Source organism: Ruditapes philippinarum, unplaced genomic scaffold (assembly GCF_026571515.1).
Source record: "Ruditapes philippinarum isolate M1 unplaced genomic scaffold, ASM2657151v2 ctg2479_1_1_1_1, whole genome shotgun sequence".
Classification (NCBI taxonomy): domain Eukaryota; kingdom Metazoa; phylum Mollusca; class Bivalvia; order Venerida; family Veneridae; genus Ruditapes; species Ruditapes philippinarum.
This window is the reverse complement of record NW_026860587.1, coordinates 1-15,818: the sequence shown is the minus strand read 5'-3', so window position 1 is coordinate 15,818 and position 15,818 is coordinate 1. Positions and strand designations below refer to the sequence as shown.

The 15,818-nt window shown below is 33.6% G+C and overlaps 1 protein-coding gene across 1 annotated transcript; it reads left to right on the top strand.

Annotated features, from left to right (window-relative positions):
* Positions 1 to 3,017: 3,017 nt before the first annotated feature.
* On the top strand, positions 3,018 to 9,257 carry LOC132712698 (uncharacterized; the record flags this gene model as incomplete). Its single annotated transcript, XM_060695114.1, is given in 3 exon segments — positions 3,018 to 3,210; positions 7,643 to 8,380; positions 9,042 to 9,257. Coding segments are annotated over 2 exon segments (448 nt in total), but the record flags the coding sequence as incomplete, so codon positions are not given.
* Between the last annotated feature and the right edge of the window lie 6,561 nt (positions 9,258 to 15,818).

Sequence of the window (15,818 nt, the reverse complement as noted above, 5' to 3'; positions counted from 1 at the left end):
AGCAATGTATACAAAAATGCAAAAGGATAAGAGTGACGGGGAAAGGGCCAGAAGGACAGGTTAGGGGAAGGGTAAAATTGAAGAAAAAAATCTTTGGGCCTCCCCCTACATGTATTGTTACAGTGAACACATCTGCGCATGTTTCTAAATTCAAAATTTCACCATTTTGCACGTGTAAATGGTGGATTTTACATAAACCGGTAATCGGTGGCGTGGATGGAAACCTACATTTTCCAGTACCGTCCATGAACAGGCTCAAACAAATAGAATAGAGAAAACAGAATACCTAAAGAAAGGCCAACACGGCAAAATTGAAAATGTTGCAGGCTCGGTTACCTGAGCCGGTTTATGTACCGTCCACGGCCCCTAGCAACCCAATCCTGCAACATTTTTAATTATGACGTTTTGGGCGTTCTTTAGGGATTCATTTTTTCTCTCTCTATTTTAGTACTATTTAATTGTGTTTAAAACTCTTTTCAGTTTTTCTACTCCTCTATGAATGATAATGCAGTACAAAATATACACATTATACATAGACATGTACATGTATAAAAAAATGCTATTTATTTCATCAGTTCCAAAAGAAATAGTTTTGTTAATAACACAAGGGACAGGACGTGAAGTGGTTGCACACTTGGTTCAATCTTGACAAAATGGCTACCGATCGAGTCATGGGTATTATAATATTATAACGCACGCACGTATATCTCCAAGTAAGTGGATTTGTATGTTAAAATTGTTAAATATGCCCATTAATTAAAGCAATGTTAAAGACACGTTCGGTTTTAGGTTTCTTCTTCCCAACTTCTGATTTGACGAAGATATAAACTGGTCATCTACATATTTTATGATTTAACAAGTGACTATTTTGGTCGGTTTTTTTCCAACTCCTTAGTTTTGAAGCTCATCAAACAAGACAAAATATGTTTCTGTCAATACTATATAAATGTCCAAAATAAAACTGCAAGCATTTCTGGTCAACGATATTGCATATAACTACATGGATGCAAATTAATGAAATAATTATTCGTAAAATCTCGGTATTAAGTTTAATAATAATCAAAATATAACAACACGCTAATTTCAACTTCTGGTGGGCATATTTAGAATTTGTACAGTTTCTGGTGGGAATGTTAGTTTGTATCAATAATTATTTCATTTTTTATTTAAATTGAAAATTAATTTTGACAAGATTCATGAAAAATAAACATGAACTGAAATGAATGCTATTTCTTAGAAATAATTAAAAGGAAAAAAGAAATCAAGATTAGTGCATTTGAATGGATAAATATATGATAATATCCGTCAAAGATAAATAATAATAATAATAATAATAATAATAATAATAATAATAGAAGTAACGGCAAATAAAGTAAGAGTTAAATAAGAAATTGCTGATATACGAAACTTCTTGTGCTTCTGAATCTATATTTTCACCGAGTAGCATCAGAAACTGTTCTTCATTACTCGACAACGTCCTTGCGTTGCAATGTTTAAGATGAAAGATTATTCAGCAATTTTGCTTATAATGACATTTTTCTTCCACAACTCAATCACTTTCATTTCGTACCTGATTTATGATATTCTTTCTCGTGCAACTTCAGTTAAGCTATCTGATAACGTCACATTAAATTATTTAATCTATTTTCCGTAATGTGTTTTTTTTTTTGCTTTCTTGAGCTAAGAAACAAGCAATTAAAAGAAAAGCGCTCGTGTATTATGGTTGTAAAACAGGAGATATAACAGACAAAGATCAACAAGGCACAGCGACGTCCACAGAATGCAACCCTCGGCAAATTACAGGCACACTGTGCACCCCATCGCAAAGGCAACAATTAAGTAGGACCCCGATCAAAAAAGAATGAGAGAGAACAAAAGGCAGGACATGAAGTGGTCGTACCAATAAATGATAACAATTGACAACAAAATAAAGAAACACCGAAAATGTCAAAGCCATATAAAATCATTTATAAAAGCAAGTAAACTAGCACAAATGTATAAAATTGTGAAGGAAATATCTGCATCTCCCTCGAATCTTTTTGCAGTTTTAATATTTGAGCCGTGTCATGACTAAACCAACATAGTGGGTTTGCGACCAGCATGGATCCAGACCAGCCTGCGCCTCCGCGCAGTCTGATCAGGATCCATGCCGTTCGCTTACCAACTCTATTACAAGTAGAGAAACTAATAGCGAACAGCATGGGTCCTGATCAGACTGCGCGGATGCGCAGGCTGGTCTGGATCCATGCTGGTCGCAAACCATTATGTTGGTTTTGTCGTGACGCGGCTCATTTATTTCAAAAGTAATAGAAATATTCGTTACTTCATTTTAAAAAGGTTTCTTTTTGTTTTAATTAAATAATTTGTTTTGTTAATCGCTCAGTACGAGTTAAGTTAAACTAAAGTAAAACGTGTCACTATGCACAGGGCGCACGAGCTAATCAGATCTACCTGTATTTTTAAAAATATTTAAATATATTTCGTTCTGCCTGGGACTTTGTCATTTTAAGTACTCCGGCCCAGGTACTGTTGTTTGCAGACAATGACTATGTCATATGAAAAAAGATAAGACAGCAATCGCAGTATGTACAAATCTTAGGCAATTTTTCTGCAGATCGATCGTGTATAAGTAAGGGGGTCTAGATCTTGAATCTACAATTGAGAAAATTCTTGAATCTACAATTGATAAAACACCTAATGAAAACATTAGACCGCAACAAAAATCATTACAAAAAGGGACACGATTTGCATCGACATAGCCGTGCGACGGGATATTTTGCGCACGGTCAAAGGGGATAAACTCCGTCCGTAATAGATACTCTTCTTGTAGGAGTTATTTGCTTTAACTTCCGGGGAAATTTTGTTAAGCCTGAAAACTTTATTACATGGACAATTATTGTTCTTTTATGGCTTAAATCAATTTAAATTTAACATTCACAGACAATAGAAACATTCTTCGTCGCACAGGTGAGTTGGTTTTCCTTTTAAAGACGCATAGACATGCATATCCGGGTCATAGCATATGCGCAGATAGTCCCAGACAGTCGAGGTCAAGTTTTCTTCTGCGGAATGTACATGATGGAGTTTGTATATGCAGGACATATATAGACTATACATGATATTTACCCCATTTTCGTGTATATTTCTGGGGTTTAGGGATCTGCTATCGTTACAATTGTGAGCAGTGAACCTTCTGGATTTAAACGACAGGTAGGAATAGGGACAGAAGTTTAATAATTGTTCAACACATGTGTTTTAATTGGGCGGGGGTTTAGCATAGTGAATCTGGGATAAAATGTGTATATGACCTTCACCAGTTGCACAATTGTCAATATAGTCTGGCTATTCAATACATTAGCGGGTTGTGTGCAGTGTCGCGCTCAGTTACTCATTGTATTGAAGTTTAACAGCTTTTGGGCGTATTTGAAAAGGCATTTTAATTGAATTTTGTGATGAAAACTGAAGTTCTATTCAATCAGCATGTATATAATTGATGTTTTAATACATTGATTTCAGAAAACACTTTAGAAATTTAGGTCAAACATTTATGACGAACAAAATGCCCAAGATAATTATAAATGTATATGAAAATTAAATCAATTAGTGAATAACCTATTTAGTTAATGGTAGTGTATTTCCAAATGAGGACAAAATAAATTGCTTTCCGGAACAGAAAGTAGATGTAGACATGTCTAAAAATTGTTTAAATGTTTAAAAAGTTTTTAAAAGTTGTGTGTGTTGAAGTTTTTGTAATGATTGCCACAGGTAGTACACCTAGTCATATCAGACACTGACAGTCAGTTAGTAATTGTAATTAATAACTAATTTAGGCAAAAATTTCATCAAGAGTTTAAATATTTTAAGATGATCAGGTTTTGATTTTGCAAGCAGGTAAAGTAACAAGGGGTGATCATGTTGAACTACCCACAGTGGTGTGCAAATCATACAGTGTGAAACAATATGCTTACATTGTCAAATAACTTGACTGTCACTAATTGTAATTTACTAATTAAGGCAAAAATTTCATCAAGAGTTTAAATATTTCAAGATGATAAGGTTTTGATTTTGCAAGCAAGTAAAGTAACAAGGGGTGATCATGTTGAACTACCCACAGTGGTGTGCAAATCATACAGTGTGAAACAATATGCTTACATTGTCAAATAACTAAGTACTTTATTGATAATGTTAACACACAGGTTAACCTGGCCCAAAGACAATTTAGGTCAAGTTAACCCTATCCCAATTTATTATTTTGAGCTTATGTTTACAGGGTTTTCATTATTAACAGATTGGCGATACATAACATCATTTGAAATGCTGTTAAAATTAGTTGTATTTTCAGCTTTTCCCATTGACCCATGGCCAAGCCTGATATAAAAATGAAAACCCTGTGTATGTATTTACAGTATTGTATTTGTTATTATATTAATAATAGACCTACATATAGTATACATGTAAATTGGGGTTTATATTATTATATTAATTATATACAGGAACTTATATTTTTCTGCATGGGAATACACATTGTAAGTTAAATAAAGATTAAAAAACAAAAAGAATTAATAAAACATTAAATTGATTGAGTTGAGTGTTCTGATGTCTGTCTGTTTTATTGATGTAAGTTCTGTTTTATAACATTGACAATTGTAGACAATATGCTTTCGGGGCCAAACAACCCTTCTTTGTAGAGGTCGAATATAGGCTGCTTCCCCAACCAAACTAGTCTCTTTTTTTCCCCAGTTTGACCCTCAAAATTCCCCAGTCTTTTGAAATTTCTGTAGAATTTAGAACAAAATTAAATGATGGTGTTGACTTAAGGTCTTTTACTGCCTTATTAGTATTTCCCACTGGTGCTTTTTGCTTTTCTATTTTGGAGAACATATTAAAATTTTGTGTTAAATTTGAAACCCCTTTTCCCAAAGTATGCCAAAATCACGCATATTTTCCTCAAGAAAGAGGCTGAGGCCCCTTCCCCAAAAATGGTGTTTTGGCCCTGGCTTTAGTTTCAATGTTTGTTGGTCATCATTAATCTCAGTCAAGGAATTTAGGAGCAGAAACTATGAAGCCGTTTGGTTGGCAATATCTACCAGCACTATTAGGTTTTTACAAGCCAAAAAATATAAAACTTTGAAAGTGAAAATTTAAATTAAGAATAATGACTAACACATGTATTTATTTTGTAATTCTTATTCCTGAATAGAGAACAAATTAGCTGTTCTATTTGAAATTCGGTTACTTCAGTTTCGCAAAGTAAGGTGATGGATCACAGGGGCAATATCGGTGTTTGGCCACTCCACCCTACCCTGCCCCTGGACCCCTACTACAACCCTGAAAAAAGTAATCCAACACTCTTTGGCTTTCTATAAGATACCAAATACAAAATTTGATAGTGGAAAATTTATGCTTCCCGAAGGGTGAGCATATAGTCGCCGCTTTGTCTGTCTGAAATGGCCCTTTAGCCCTATTTGGTCGGATGTCTGTCCGCTCTCACGGGACAGTAATAATGTGGCTAGAACTGTTCTTTCTCTTTGATGTCATTCATTCTGTATTACTGTCCTGTTAGAACGTCTGTCCGCTATTCTTGTCCGGGACATAACTTTGAAACAACATCAGTTATCAACATGAAACTTTGTAGGTGAATAGTTTTCATTGTGTAGAAGAACCATAACTCTGTCTTGCCTAATTTTGGAGTTATTGCCCTTAGTTCATTTTTACACTTTGAACTTTGTCCGGGACATAACTCTAAAACTGTAAGAGATATCAACATGAAACTTTGTAGATAGATAGATCTCATTGAGTAGAAGTGCAGTGCAAAAGAACCATAACTCTGTCTTGCCTAATTTTGGAGTTATTGCCCACTGTTCATTTTTACACTTTGAACTTTGACTGGGACATAACTCTAAAACGATAAGAGATGTCACTGTGAAACTTTGTAGGAAGATAGATCTCTTTAAGTAGAAGTGCAGTGTTAAGAACCATAACTCTATCTTGCCTAATTTTGGAGTTATTGCCCTTTGTTCATTTTAACACTTTGAACTTTGTCCGGGACATAATTCTTAGATTATAAGAGATATCAACATGAAACATTGTAGGTAGATAGATCTCATTGAGTAGAAGTGCAGTGCAAAAGAACCATAACTCTGTTAAGCCTCATATTTGAATTGTCTCCCCTTTTAGAAAAATCTTGTCCAGGACATAGCTGTAAAACTATAAGAGATATCAACATGAAACTTTGTATGTACATAGATCTCATTAAGTAGAAGTGCAGTATAAAAGAACAATAACTCTGTTTTGTTCCATTTTTGAATTATAAGAGATATCAACAAGAAACTTTGTAGGTTGATAGATTGCCTTGCCTAATAGTAATTATTGCACTTTCAACTTTTTCCAGGGACATAACTCTGAAACTTAGAGGTGTACTGTCCTGTGTCCAAAACCTATTATGGAGCATCACCCGGCTGTTGTTCTTTAACATTTGTTTAAACCGTTACTTGTTTGCTTTAGAAAAAGTAAAAAAAGTTGAGTTTTGCCCCTGCTTGAAGGTGGCTCTTGTTTCCTTTTCATGTTGAGCTAAATTGTTTTGCTTTTTTTTTTTTTTTTTCAAAAGACTGACTATTACAATGGTGGCCAATATTTGATAATGAAAAAATGTTTATGATGAAATAAAATTGCCAACATTTCAAAAAGACTGCCCCACTCTTTCATCATTTTAACATTACTGATATATTTCAAAGATATTTATAGAATTTTCTGTAAGTAACATGGGATATTGCTGATACAATGTACATGTGAAGTAGAATATAAAATTGTAAACAATTATGGTAAAATGTTACGTATTTTGACTTTTACCTGTACCCCCACCACTTACACTTAGATGGGTATGATGCCACTTTAATGTTAGATAAATTTTTAGTTCGACTATTCGCAGAAATAATCAAGCTAAGGCAGTCACCCATTTGTTGGCTTTGGCGTCCCTGTTGTAAAGTTTTTACAAGTAACATGGTATCTCTATAACTACTGAAGGGAATGGATTGAAACTTCACACACTTGTTCTCTGTGATTATGTAACATGATTGGCACAAGTCACATAACTCTGATTTAATTTTTGCATAATTAAGCCCCTTTTTCGACTTAGAAATGCTTGGTTAAGTTTTTGCATGTAAGCTGATATTTCCATAACTACTGAAGGGTTTGTGACAATTTTATGTATTCATAATAATCAGGCAGTGATTTACTCGATCAACATCTTAATAAGTTAAATAACAAGCCTTTGTACCTTTTGGACAATTTTATGTATTCATAGGTAAGCATTATTATACCTAATGAAACACCCTTGTGACCACCTTTTCGATTGTCAAGAGTCGCTGTCCTCTGACAGCTCTTGTTTAATATATAATGATTATAGTAATATTTTTCTAAATAGCTGGTTTTTTGGCGGTTTTCTTTCAGTAAATTTTGTGTTACATATTCACAAACATTTTTCTTTGTGCTATTTCTATACTGTTTTCTTTTTACATGTTTTTGTCTATTTATACTTTTCAGAGATGTTACATACAACTTTTTAGTGTGTTTTACGTCTACAATAACATGCTTAATATCAGTTAACACGGTGATATTTGTTTTTTTCTACTTTCTGTTTCAGGTATACACGAAATTACCAATAAAGATAACTCCTGCCAGACAAGAGAGTAAGAACTTAAAGGAGTTACTTCCCTTAGATACAGCAATACACTCTAATGTGATACTAAAAATAACTCTGTGATAATAGTTGTTTTATTCCTTTTTATTTTGGTGCTAAATTTCTGTTACACATTAAAAAATTTCTCCTTTTGAAAAAAAAAAAATTGTGTTGTGGAGTTAGAAAAAAAACAACACAAGGGTAGAACGAGAGAAAAAAATTCAAATATTACGATTAATAAAATCCGACAAAGATCTGTAACTGTTGAAAGAACTTGACGTTAGAATTTTTACATCAGAATTACCTCATTATATATACTGTTGAAAAAAACTTTTTTGCAATTTTCTTGAAAATGCCTTACAATGTTGAATTTTCTTTGAACTGTACTGTGACAAAATGTTCCGACTTTGAGCCAAGAAATGCCGGTTGATTTTATCGTATGAACTCTTAGTGCATGTTAATGCTAGAACATGGAAACAGCTACAACTTTGAAAGAGGAAACAGATCTTGCGACCCAATTAGCTCTGGCAGGAGTGTCTAGTCCTGTATGGTCCCAGGGGGCGCCTCTGTCGGCTCCACAAGCACACATGTCGATGGCATCGTTAGCGTCTGATTCGCTGCAGATCAGTGCAGCTCCACCTCCTGCACACGCCCACCCATCGTCGACCAATCCTAAACCACCGGATTCTCTTTTTGATAAAAGTAAGCATAAATACTAGAATTGTACTTGTATTTGGTAAGAGTTTTGGTCGCTTTAAAATATTTAAGAGTAATATTTACAAGTCAGTTTTTTTTCCAGGATTTTTGAAACAGGGAATTGGGAATATCAAATGCATGACTGAAATTTTGCAGTGATTAAATGAATGCAAAGGATCACTGTATAGGATGACATCTTTAAACATTTAACTATAACAGTGAAGACTTAGCCCTTATTTTCAAAGATTTTAGAACTTTGTTATCAATATTTTTATTTTGTAAATTTTAATTGGGAATTGGGAAAAAAATATACTTTTTAATCACTGCAAATTCAAGTCATGCATTTATTTTCCCAATTTATAACAAAACATTGCTGAAATTCCTAATTCCATGGGTGTGGGTCATGTTCCCAAAATCATGGGGAAAAAATCTTGATTGTTAAGAATTATGTATACAATATAGGGATAAAGACAAAACTATGTTTAATAAGAGGGATTGGGACTGATTTTCGGCTCTAAAGTTTGCCAAACTAGAGTTGAGATGGACTGACCGCCGAGATATGTTCAAAATGGTGTTTTTGTGTAAAAATGATATATGTACAAACATGTTAATTTATATTTTATTGTTAATTTATATTTTATTTCGGATAACTTTTACTATTTTGTAGATCTTCTCGAAGCTGCGGCATTTCTGGATAGTAAAGGAATGTCGTTACCAGGTAAACCGGCAGAGTCAACATCTTCATCGGACAGCCAAAATTCCATCCCTTGGGCCATACAGCAGCAGTTGCTACAACAGTATGGACAGTTTATGCTGGAGAAAATGTTAAACAAACAGAATGAGGCTGGTAGCACGGCAACCGCAACCGTGACAACGGATGGTGGTAAGTCTTATTATTTGTCAGTGATAATTGTAACCCTAAACCTACTGAATTTCTATTATGGACTTGCCCTGATATAGGATTTGGAACAGTCCATTTGAATTTTTAGTGATTTCATTTACAAGATACAAAAAAAATTGAGCTACCAACAGTACAGGGCCTGGTCAAATGGAATGTGGCATGGATATGCAAGCTGGCCTCACAGTTTTCCTTGTGGCAAAGGCATATCACTTTACAATCCAACAGATTCAGGCATTTTTTATGCTCGAACCACTTTTAGGGAGGTGCATCATCCTTCAAACTGTCCCACTGCACGTAGACTGACAAAACAGTGGGATATGGGGTCAGTGTTGGCGTATGGACACATTTCTAGTTTTATCATTGTTTGACAAAATTCGCCAACAATAGAGAGTCTGCCAAGGACTTAACTGTTTTTTAACATGAAAATAGGACCTTCAGAAATCACTGAAATGTGAAACATTTTGTATACCTTTGTCAATGTAAAATTAATAATTTAAGTTTGCTTTCAAAATGATATCAAGTAAAATGTAATCTTTGTTTAAATCCATCGAGGGTTTGAACTTTTCCAATAAAATAATACCTCGAATAATAAGGCATAGCTTTCAGAAAGTTTAATGATATTCATTAGTTTGTATTTTATATACCATCTAGAAATAAAGTGAATTGTACTCAGTAATTAGTTTTATTGATCAAGTGTGGTACGAGAATATAGGGTTTTTTCCAGGATTTTGGGAATATGATCCATACCAATGGAATTGGGAATCTCAGCAATGTTTTGTTAAAAATTGGAAAAATGCATGACTTTGCAGTGATTAAATGAATGCAAAGAATCACTTTCTAGGATGGCATCTTCAAACATTTAAGCACCATAACAGTGAAGAAGCCCTTATTTTCAAAGATTTTAGAATTTGTTTTTCAATATTTTTATGTTGTAACTTTCAATTGGGAATTTTTCCTTTGGGTTGGGAAAATAATATATTATTTTCAATTGAGAAATATGACCGAATATCGGCTATAAAATAAGCCAACCACAAAATTTACATATTTAAATTATAACTTACTCAATATGTAATTGTATTCACATCTGTACAAGATATTTTACAATATGTCTCAGGAAAAAAAAATCCCTTACCGCAACATATTTATAACGTAATTTGAAAATGACGCAATGTGTAATTGGAAATTAATGAGATATGTTTCAAGATGTGTATATACGTTGAGTGTTCACCTCATTAATAAAATGATAATCCATTAATTTACAGTGTTTGATGCATATTTATGTGTGAGTTTGTTGAGAAGATATTTGACCAGTTGATATTTTACAATGTTAAGACTAAGAACTTTAGTACAACATTGGTACAGTGTTGCATTTTATATATTTTACTTTCTACAATGTTGGATTATTGTACAAAGCTGGATTCAGTATGGTATTCTGTTGGATTGTTAAATTGTAAAATGTTGGATTGTTAAATTGTAAAATGTTGGATTGTTAAATTATACCATGTTGGATTCAGTATGATACAATGTTGGCTTGTCAAATTGTTCAAAGTTGGATTAAGATTATACAATGTTGGGCATGATACTTTAAAATGTTGGATTTGATACTGTAAAAGGTGTATAATTATGTAACGTAATATTCTGTTAAATCTGTTGGTCAGATATTAACAAAGTTGAATTTAATATCTCATATTATGAAAGCTGTTGGGAAAACAGCAATATTTGGATCTTTATGGGAAAACACCAATATTTGGACCTTTTGGGAAAACACCCAATATTTGATCCTAAATGGGAAAATAGCAATATTTGGCCTTTACTGGGAAAACACCAATATTGGATCTTTATTGGGAAAACAGCAATACACTATAGCCTCATTATAACGCTCATGGTGGGGTCCAATGTCTCAACACCGCGTTCTACCGAGGCTCTCATTAGAACGCTCATTGCGAAATTAACGCATTACCCCACCCACCGCATATATAATGCTGACGATTTTTACTTACTGTTCAATGAATATCAACATTATCTTTTTCTTAAACAATTCAATGATGTAAACATATATTATATTCACAAATAATACAAATTATATTTAAAAGAAACAAAAAACTTTCGAAAGAAAAACATCAATCATAAATGTAGTGTAAACAGTAAGCCATTACTGTAATGGTGTTTGATTAATGGGGGACACAACTAAAGCTGGACTGTAAATTACAGTGTAATTTACAGTCCAGCTTTAGTTGTGTCCCCTAGTTAATCAAACGCCAATTACTTCCTGTCATGGCTGCTCTATTTACAGTGCAGGATTCTAAATTGATTTTGGGCTTGTGTGGGTTATTTAATTCAGCGAAGTTTACATGTCAAAGATATGTGTGTGAATTTTAGTTTATTTATACTCACCACTGGTTGCCCATGTCACAGTTATGATATGAATTTGAGATTTTGGAAACAATTTGATGCATGACTGATGGACAGGTAAAGATAAACACTTACCTGGGCATGTTTTTCACACCTTGACTGTCAAATTGAACATGCGTTATAGCGCGCTATAAATCTAGAACTACTTTATTTTTTTATTTATTTTTTTTTATTTTTTTTTTCGGGGGGGTTTTTTTTTTTTTTTTTTGGAGCCAAGGTCTATGAGCACTATACTGAGATTAGCGTTATAACGGAGAGCGATATATCGAGGCTGCAGTGTATTTGGCCCTCACTAGAAAATCACCAGTATTTGGACCTTGTTGGGAAAACACCAATATTTGACCCCTACTTCAAGTGAAACATTTACAGACAGGGAATACAGGACTATTTGAGTACAGTGTTTATCCCCTTCTTTAAATAAATCTTATAAACAGATAGTGACCCTAAACAAAAATACCAATTTCAATCCTTAAAACTGGTTAAAAAAATCCCCAATTTCTATAAAAATTACTAATTTTACTATTGTTACAAATCATTCTTTCCCTGTCATCTCAAAAGGTTGGAACCCTTACCCGTAACAATTCCACTGGATACTGCTGGGCACAGTTTAACCAGCATTGGCAATAGATTAATTCTGTTATAGGAGAAGTGATAATTAGTTTTCTATGTTAATTAAAGGTAACTAGTTTATTCAGACCATCTCCTGATTGTATAATTACCAGACAATCAACACTTTTTCAGCTCTCTTGCATTCATTGATCTATATACTGTACTTACCCTATTAAGCATATTTTTTTCCCAAGTGTACACAGATGTATAATTACTATTTCACCAATTATGTGTAAAAAACTACGCAGGTGCCCGTTCGTGCCTGAAATAATGCAAGGAAGGGCACCTGAGGTCTTCCTCCACCAGTAAAGCAGGAATGTCGCCACATGACCTATACTGTGCTGATGTAGGACGTAAAACCCAATTAAACAAACAAAAAATGTGTGAAAAATTTATTATAGGTAATAATATAATATGAAAATTGTACCTGAGGATTTGATTTAAAAAAACTACATTTTCTGAGTTCAGGAATACTGAGTATCTCTATTTGTGCCTGTTCACAGTAAATAAAGCACAAAAGCTGTTTAATAGTTTTAATGTCATTATTTATCATAATTTGCAGTATTTAATAATTTAACATAGAACACAGATTACATGTTTGTTCAGGAGGGGTTATAGGCCATATTTGTGACTGTACTTTGGGATGAAAAACAAACAAACTATACTTGAAGGAAACCATTTGAAAACACTCAGATCTTAAAATCTTAGGGGCGTCCATGTTGGCGTGGTCAAGATCGTTCAAATTTCTCAGGACTTTTGGATTCTTACATGTTAGGAAGCTATCCAGCCAGCATTGGGAACGTCAATGGTTCTACTTATGTGCCTGCTTGTAAACGAGGCCCATCTAAGGTTTCCTTCAACCAATAAAGTTGGAAAGTCACCATATGATCTCTGCTGTGTTAGTACAATGTAACCACCCCTACCCCCAATATAAAATATATGCAATCATGTACTTTGCTATAATTAAATTTTGCTTGCTTGTGAACTGAAATAATGCACTGAGGAGCATCTAAGGTCTCCCTCCACCAATAAAGCTGGAAAGTTGCCATATGACCTCTATTGTGTTAATGCAACATATAACCCCCCAAAAAAAAAATCTTCTGTTATTTACACATTTTAGAAGAAATACGGTACAAGTGTTTAATATAGAAACATGTGTCACAAAGCAGGAATACCTGTAACCTGTACAGACTGATGGAGGATAGCAATATAGACAAAACATTTACCTACAGTTAGATAGAGAGAATAATTATTCAATACTTTTAGTCTGTATTGTACCAGTACAGAATGTCAAGAGTGTAAAAGTGCAGTAGTTTTTAATGCAAAAAAAAATCGGAAATGATGTTATCTTTTAATGGCAAATTGGTTAAAAGGAGTGTTCAGTTGAAAACAAAATTAGGTTAAATGTGGTGTTAACAGTTACTGCAAAATGTTGTTTCAAGTTTCTAAATTTAATATAGTGTATTTTCTGGAAATTTTGTGACAGGCTTATTCGGTTCAAAAAAAGGATACTGTGTACAAAGAGCTATGGCTGAATGACATTTTGTATTGATACAGAATTAGGTTAAAAACTCTGTGACTTCAAAAATATATACAAAATGTAATAATACTGTATTAAAGGCGACCAAGTTTGAAGTGGATTATGGAAAAACCGAAGGTTACAATACTATAAAAGGGTCAAGTTTGTAGTGGTTAAATTGATAATTATTAATTGAAAAATTAAGTGCAAAAAAATGAAGATAAAATTAATGTAACGTATGTGTGGGATAAATTTTATTGTGATAAAATGAGGGAAAGCTCTAAGTAAGTACAACATTGTTTAAATATTTTCCTGGAAGAAGTGTAATTGTTTAGTTACAGAGTCATCATGAGGGACATTTTTTAAAAATTTATTTAATAAACAATGTGCTAGTCCCAACATCATGTCAAGCCCTTTATACAAAGGTTAAAAAATATTGGTCACAATATCTTAAAGTAAAATCCCATCCTTTAAATGCTTGTCAGTTAAAATATTGGTCACAATGTCCTCAAGTAGGATACCGATAGTATAAAGTAAAAATCGCATCCTTTAAATGCTCGTGATGATGTGGCGACATGGCCGAGTGGTGAACTTGTTGGACTTGTGATCTAACGATCGCTAGCCGCATGGGTTCAAACCTCTTCAGAGGCATGAAATTGTTTCCTTGAGCAAGAATTTTAATACTCATTGCTCAGTACTGGTTGGTTCCAGGAACGGATTGGACGGTGTGTCTATAAGCTTATAGCTTCCCACACTAACAAACTAAAATAAATTCTGAAGGCAGAGAAAGACTTAGAGAAACCACAATAAATTCTGTATAAACCAAAATGCTTGTCAGTTAAAATATTGGTCACTATATCTTCAAGTAGGATAGTACCAAGTCAAAATCTCATCCTTTAAAATGCTTGTCAGTTAAAATATTGGTCACTATATTTTCAAGTAGGATAGTACCAAGTCAAAATCTCATCCTTTAAAATGCTTGTCAGTTAAAATATTGGTCACTATATTTTCAAGTAGGATAGTACCAAGTCAAAGTGCCATCCTGTAAATGCTTGGTAGGATAGTACCAAGTCAAAATCCTATCCTTTAAAATACTTGTTACTATGATTATATAGTCTGTCCGGTCTGAACTCAAAACAAACATAGAAGTTAAATGGGATATAATATACAAATAGGAGGATATGAGATAAAAAAAAGGACAATTGTTAGCAATAACAGTATACACAGAAAGAGAAAAATTTGTGCAATCTGACAGACTCAAACCACGGTCACTCGGAATGCTGTTTCATAGCTCTACCAACTTATCTATATAATATACACAGTCGCTTACTTACGCACATTTTCTCAACTTTCAGTGCTAATGAGTCACCATCTTAAATTACTTGTCGCTACATAATATTATATACATAAAGATGGTACAATAGTAAAATCAAGGGTGTCCAATGACTTAGGGTTTCAAACTAGACATGCTAGTAGGACAAAGTTTAAACCTTTTGGGCATAAGCTGTAATGATAGCCAGTTGAGTAAAAAGAACCAGTGTGTGAGCATGCAACACCATGTAGTCTGATGACAATACTGAAAACCCTTTAACTAATAATGGATTATTCCCAAGTCAAGTCAGGTTATGACCATTATACAAATTCAGGAAGTAAAGAGATAATCTCATTTAATGACAGCAAAGTTACACAATTGTTACTATTTATAGAAACTGTACTATACTTTATCCTCGGCTTGTTGTAAACAACAGATTATACTCATGCGAGGTGACCAGTCCAGACCAGGAGCTGGCATGCCTGGTGCAGTCTGATTCTTAGTGTCACTCTGGACTTATGGCTATTTAGTTATATAATAATGTTGAAATTTTCTCTCAAAATATTGAATGGTTTCAAGGCTTTATTTACATTACATTACATAATAGAGGCCTTAGTATACATGTTAAGGCCCATTTCCAATTGTTTGTTGTTGTTTTTTTTAGGCCCGGACTGGGTCACCCTCTTTATGT